Genomic DNA, 6,837 nt, shown 5'->3' with positions numbered 1-6,837 from the left:
GGTGGCGCGGAGAAAGAGACGGCAACAGCCGAGCGGATGAGGGCCGGTGGAAAAATTGGGCAGCCTGCCAGCGTCGGTTCTATTGTGTGCCAGGACTAGGAAAGTTTTGCTCCGTCCCCGCCAATACATGGTGGTATTTCTGCTGGTGGTATTTCTATCCGGATAATTGATTGAAATACATATTACAACTACATGTGTCCTATACTTTAATAATAATTTTTTAAAAAATTCATATTTCAGTTTCCTAGTGACAATATAGATAGTATACAGAAAAGTGATTTGTACAAACAAATTAATCTTAACATAAAATAAGATTGTATTTACAAGTCCATTCAAAATAATAATAAGAAATCTTGTATTTGCTCAAAAAAAACTAAGACATTCCATGTGTTACCTTCATAGGTCAATGACCATATGTAAAAATACTAAACTCATTTAGAAAATATCAATGAGTACATGTGTATCAAATTAACACATCTCCCTTGAAGTTACATAAATCTTAATGTGTTACCTCTCTCTCTTAGCTTGCTTGCTGTGTACGAGCTCGCTGCCGCCGCATCCGCCGCCACCACTTCCCCCCGCTTCGCCACCGCTCCGCCGCATCCGCCATCGCTCTGCCGCTTCGCCACTATTTCCCCACCGCTGCATCTGCCACCACTTCCCTGCTGTCGCTCCTTCCACGCTTGGCCCCTTCCCCACTGCTCCGCCGCTCGCCACCGCTCCTTCACCGTGCCGCCGCCACGGACACCGATGACACAAACTTGTCAACCTTCTCTTCCAGCTCTAGTTCGTCAACATCCCTTGAGTTTCAAGGTGAGGTCCACATGGCGAGCACCACAGGCAACCCATCCTTAGTGCCGAGCAGCTCCCAGTTCGTGCCTCTCCCCCTCCCTGACTGTCCCAAAACATCATGTCACACCAAGATCATTTGTCTTAGGAGCACGGCAGGAGAAATTACTACTTTCAGCAGCCTCCTTTTCCCTGGCCAGACGTGCAGCTTCTTCTTCTGCTTGCTTGGCTAGACGTGCAGATTCTTCTTCTACTTGCTTTGCCAGACGTGCAGCTTCTTCTTCCCTCATTTCCAGGAATCTCTCCATCATTTCTTTTATCATTGCACTCCTCTTAGGCCTCTTCTCTTCCTTTCCTTGTGTGTTTCTTGATGCAGTAGTAGTTCTTCGTAGTCCGCTTCTTTGAAGCACATCTTCATCCCTTTCAGTGGTTGCATCATCATCATCTTCTTCTGGTACCTCATGAATTTGTTGAAGCGGTTGTTCCTCTTGTGGTGACTCCATAGAAGCGAAATTATAAGTTCCTTCAGCCAAATGACCTACACGATAACAAGGAAGTAATAGCTAAATAAATAATATTTTGACCACAATCATATCACAAGTAATATATTATGATAGCAGAACCTACCATCATAAAGTTGTCCCAAGGCATCATAGAGTGAAACTCTTGCCTTGTTGTTGCGGAACTTCTTTATTTTAGGAAATGTCTACACATTCAAAATCATTAATCAAATATGAGGTTATCACTATGAGGTTATCCATAGAATTGCTTGAAGAAATCAACTTACCACTACGAGGTTATCCCACATAGTTGGTGGTCCTTCAACCATATTCCTTTCATCATTCCAGTTGGACCCACTATGCTTCCTTGCCACTTGGAGCATCTTTTAGTCTCTCTTCAGCTGCCCTTCTTTCCTAGAATTTGGGCCTTAGTGTAGGACACATGCTTGTTCCTCAGATGGAATTCCTTCAACTTCTTATTCCACCCTTCAGAGTTCCAACCGTTGTCACCTCTATAGCCATTATCTGTATATTCATGGAGAATATCTACAAGGGACTTCTCAAGTCTTGGATTCCAATTTGCCCATTGTTTTACTACATAAACAATGGAAATTTTAGAGCATCAATAATAGAAAATTTACAAGAAAACATGAAGAAACATTGAACACCATACCTCTCGGAGAACCTCCAATCTTCTTAACCCCACTACATTTAGGAGAAGACTTCTTTTTGGTAGCACTCGTTGTATCTAGGAACCTACGCAACTTTGGCGACCCACTTGCAATCATATTAAACTTTGGGGATCGACCCTTTTCCAACCATTGATGTCAAATATGACAAAAATCATTCACTTATTACAAGCATATTCATGATACAAGCTAAATCACTAATTATAATCCATGAAAAAACTTTTCTTAAAGCTTATTCATGACACAAACTCATTATAACCTATTCGAAGACTAATTTAAATGCTGCTGGTACTGAACCCACATTTATTGGGTGATGGTGTCTCTTAAAGCGTTGCCTTGTACAGTTCCTAAGTCATTGATTTGATTACCATTTGGTAGAGCAACAAAGTTTGTTGGAGAGATATCCGGATGATGTCCTAACCATTCCTCATCTCCATGAAGTAATCGGATTAGATTATGGAAGATGGGAGCAGAGACAGGAATCTTGATTTTCCAACATGTGGAATATGGCAACTTTGAGAATGAGGAATCGCTTCTTAAGCACCCCCAAAGCCCTTTCCACATGATTCCTGAGTAGTGCATGGTGGTGGTTGAAGACATCCTTTGGGTTCTGTGGTCTTTGATATCCAACCCAAATTCTTTCAAATGGTATCGAACACCTCGATATGGAACAAGGAAAAATGGAGTATTTGCATACTCTCCATCAACCAGATAGAATTTTCCTGTAGGTACTTGGAAGCCCTTGCTCATAGCTGATCTTAGAACTCTGGAATCTGTAGCCAATCCCTCCCAGCCAATAGAAATGAAAATGATGTTGAGATTGAAAACGCATGCCACCATCACGTTAATGCTTAGTGTGCCCTTCCTATTTCTAAAAGAAGAAGCTTTCTCAAGGGCTATGGAAATAGGAATATGAGTTCCATCAATGGCACCTAGACATTTCTAGAAGAATGGATAGAATCTAAAATTATCTTGGATTTTTTTGATGCGCTTGATTAGGATCGGGAGGCTGAAGGAAACAGCGAGAGAGTTTAGGAATGACCACCTTGAAGAAGTGGTTGATATGATAATGGAAGGTGTCGTTGCTGTGCCCAAAGGCCACTTGAAGATCCTCATACGAGGCGTTGTGACTTAACATGTATAGGAAGAAACCTAACTTCTCCTCCACCTTAATCCTCGTATCAACAACAATCCTTTTCCTTCTAAGATAAGTTGCCACATCTTTTAAGATGTGTGGTTCCATCCTAAATGTAAATTAACTTGACAGTTCTTAACATGTCCCTCAAGGAGTTGACGAACCTTAACATCGCCTGTTTCTTCTGATGTATGACGTCCCCCACCCCTCCAGTAGAACCAATAATATATAAGGTAGGGAAAGAACAACATCATGTCATCATCTTCTTCATCCCTCTTTCTAATATGATCTCGCAATGACATACTCATTGTAGAACTAAAGCATATAGCATATAAATTTATAATCAGATAGATATATAAAAAAACATCCAAACTGATCACTGATCAGCCTATAAGGTTTGCCTTAGCCATATTCTCACAACACAAAAAATTAGTCCAGTCAGAAATTGGACCGAGAATGAAAATGCCCTACAGCTTCAAACCCTTCAAAGCATTGAATTCTCTAATAGTCCCAGGTTTTTAATAGGATAAACTAACATATTCAAAAATTATTATACACAGCATGACACTTGACCTAAACTAACAGATACCATACCCATAATCTGAATCAACTAGTGCTGCCACCAAGCAATTTCATAAATGAGAAAATCATCAAGCAATTTCATAAATAAGACAGTTTTGTTTGATTTTGCCACCACATAAATCATTGACACTATGCAATACCTTTTGGAGTTGCTACCGTATCCCAAGAAGGGGGAGGTTCACCTTCCCCAACTCTAAATGGTGCTAGAGGGATCTACAAGCAACAAGAAAAGGTATTTGTTAAGAAAAAAACCACAAGTCACAAAAAACCCGCAAGGTATTTGTAAGCAGTCATTATATTTGTTAATCAGCCATTATATTTTGCACTGTTTAGGAACATATATACACTGATGTGTCCAACTTCTATCACTAACTCATAGAGACAATACTTGTCCTAGATATTGCTGCAACTATGAATGGGGAAAAATGTTGCATCCTAGTGCAGGAACCACGGGCTGTATGGAGTGCACATACCACGGGCAGCAGACAAACTTGATGTGAATTTTAATTTCAAAGACTGTGCAGGATGATTGAGACAGACAAAATGAATAGCAACATGATTAGGCGGCGCTGACAGACACACAGTCAGAGCAGATGGGACTCGGCACGATATCTTTACTGCTTGGGGACACCGCGAACCGCCCAGTGGTATGGGAGGCCGTCCTCCATGCCCTAGATGCTGGCTACTGCAGATGACCCGAAGAAAAGCCGGATCCACGAACTCTAGCATATATATCATGAATCGGACCCTAACAAATCAAGAACCCTAGGCTATGAGCCAAGAACCCTAGGACATGAGAGAAAGGAGTGGAGCGACGGGAAACTTACTGGTGAGAAGGTAGCTACCGAAATGGACAGCAACCGCCGGGGAGCCGAATCCGCAAGGCCGCCTCCGCCTCCGCAGGATTCGCGAGTCCTTCCGTCTAGATCGATTCCTCGAGCCTTAAGGTCTGAATCGATTCTAAGCTGAAGATAGGGTGGAAAGGCCTAGATGGCCCATTTTCGTTTCGGACTAAGCCCAAAACGAACGAAGATTCCAGATTGGACCTGATTTCAAACCAGACCGAATTATTCCAGGTGGAACGCCATGTTCCAGGTCATTCCAGGCCAAAACGAACGAGGCCTTAAGGGATCTACCGCCGACTTTCAGTTACAAATCAAGCCCCAATTATTACCAAACTGTACATATATTTTCCACAAATCTAACAATGTCCATGCAAACTGGTAATATCATTGTCACTACTAGGAGCAAAAAGAGAACAGAACATCCCCATTGCCAGAAAAGTGGTTAAATTACGGTAATAATGGTTCACAGCCGAGTAAGAACGCTCCAGTTGTCATTCACCATGCAAACTGTCTAGTTCTGAATTAAAAAAGTTAATTTTCAGCTCTTACCGAAATTTAATTAAAGCTCTTACAAAAATGTGAAGCACAAAATTTACTTGATAAACATAGTAGTTTAATTTCTTTTTTCCGAGAGTGAGCACCTTGTTTCTGCATGTGGTAAAGCCACATTTACATCAATAACCAGGCATTATTGATAAACTAACCTAGCTACTACTGATTTTTTCAAAAGAACTTGGCCAGTGGGGGGAAAGAGCGCCCCCATAGTATTTCACCAAGAAGAGTTTAACCAGAGCTCGGCCGAGAAAGGTCACAAAGCTGGCCATCCTCATATGTGGGTATGCCCCTGTATGGTTTACTCCCTCCATCCTGTAATGTAGGGTATCCTAGCACTTTTATGATAGATTAAAGAGATAAAAAAATAACATATGTACTCCTATTTAATACTTGTTTGGTTATCATTTTGCTGATTTTATAGCGATTGGGAATAATTACTTTTCAAAACATCCTAGGATGCCTTATATTTAGGTGCAAATTTTGAACCCTTCAATACCTTATATATTTCAGGACGGAGACTTCAATGCCTTATATATTTTAGGACGGAGGGAGTAGGCCTTAGTAACCCAAAGTACAAAGTAACACTTGTCAATTGGAAATGACATGAGATCTATCCGGTTTTCATTAGGCGATCGACAACAAAACTATGGAGGGTTCAGAGTGGAAGTAAGGAAGATAAAATTGATACCACCAGCGACAATTAGTATCACTTAATATTTTGTCTACGATTTGCCTCAATTTTGGATTCCCGAGTATCTCAATTCTGCATGGCATATATGCCATTTTTTAGAAAAAAAATCACCTAATTTTGTGGCATATATGGCAAGTTGTAGTACATTATTCATCACTAAATTTGATGGGTTGCATTTTTATGACATTTTCAGCAAAAAAAAGATCATAAATCTATGACATATTTCCTTTTGACATAAAATTTTCCTCACTAATCATCATATTCCTTGTAGGGATATGATGACATAGTCAATTCTCTATATACCATTTTTTAATGCCAAAATTCTTGTTGGGAATTGTCATTGATCTCTTGGTGCTAATTTGCTTTAAGGTCCAAATACACCAGAAATATACAAGACTATCGTTGCAAATTAGCAAGTAAAATGGCAAGAACCTTCGGCCTCTTACGAAAAATACTCAAGAAACAGTAGTTGTCTTGGATTGATGAGGTCAGATCTTGCTGAATCATTCTCCCAGCCTCATCATCAGTCGCATGGCTCACCTTTTCTCATAAGCTGGAGAGGATGAGCCATCACAGTCGAAATATTATCTCGGCATATATTATCTTGCGCTGTAATCATCTTCGCGGCGCAATATCATTCGTGAAACATGTTAGCCGCTGCAAGGTCTAGGATTAGCTCTGGCACATAATTTAGCTAAACATCCAGATGCATGAGAAGCGTGACAAAATTCTTATTCTTTGCTATTCACCATCAGCTCCGGTGCTCATCCTCGTAGTCAAGGAACCTCGCCGCAGAGCATTATGGAAGGCAGTATTAAATCTGAAATGGCTTATATTCTGAATGGAAGGGAGTATTAAAGTTTTTTTTTTCGAGGGAGGGTGTATTAAAGTTGACAAGCAGCATTTGCAGCCGGTACTGACTTCAGAACTTGATGCCTTGTAATAGAACTCATGGAAAGATGCACATCTTATGCAGTTCTGCTACGAGAAATTTGTCTAAGAGCTCAGCTCAGGCCATTTTCTTCGATTCCACACAACAATCTTACATGTT

The 6,837-nt window shown here is 40.7% G+C and overlaps 1 protein-coding gene across 1 annotated transcript; it reads right to left on the bottom strand.

Annotated features, from left to right (window-relative positions):
- Positions 1–352: 352 nt before the first annotated feature.
- On the bottom strand, positions 353–3,291 carry LOC112879488. The gene is made up of 5 exons (XM_025943749.1): positions 1,963–3,291; positions 1,577–1,883; positions 1,417–1,495; positions 962–1,327; positions 353–895 (listed from the first exon to the last, which is right to left on the bottom strand). Exons 2-5 carry the CDS (start codon positions 1,670–1,672, stop codon positions 852–854), a joined length of 585 nt encoding a protein of 194 aa, XP_025799534.1. The 5' UTR covers positions 1,673–1,883; positions 1,963–3,291; the 3' UTR covers positions 353–851.
- Between the last annotated feature and the right edge of the window lie 3,546 nt (positions 3,292–6,837).

The sequence above is a fragment of the Panicum hallii genome, chromosome 2 (genome assembly GCF_002211085.1).
Source record: "Panicum hallii strain FIL2 chromosome 2, PHallii_v3.1, whole genome shotgun sequence".
Lineage (NCBI taxonomy): Eukaryota > Viridiplantae > Streptophyta > Magnoliopsida > Poales > Poaceae > Panicum > Panicum hallii.
Note: the sequence above shows the minus strand (reverse complement) of the source record. Positions and strands in the feature narration are given on the sequence as shown.

Bases quoted from the DNA above. Each gene is read 5' to 3' on its own strand.
- LOC112879488 (XM_025943749.1), bottom strand. From the start codon at position 1,672: ATGCTCCAAGTGGCAAGGAAGCATAGTGGGTCCAACTGGAATGATGAA. The intron at 1,496-1,576 runs GTAAGTTGATTT...TTGAATGTGTAG, and splicing joins TGTGGGATAACCTCGTAGTG to ACATTTCCTAAAATAAAGAA. The intron at 1,328-1,416 runs GTAGGTTCTGCT...GTTATCGTGTAG, and splicing joins CTTGGGACAACTTTATGATG to GTCATTTGGCTGAAGGAACT.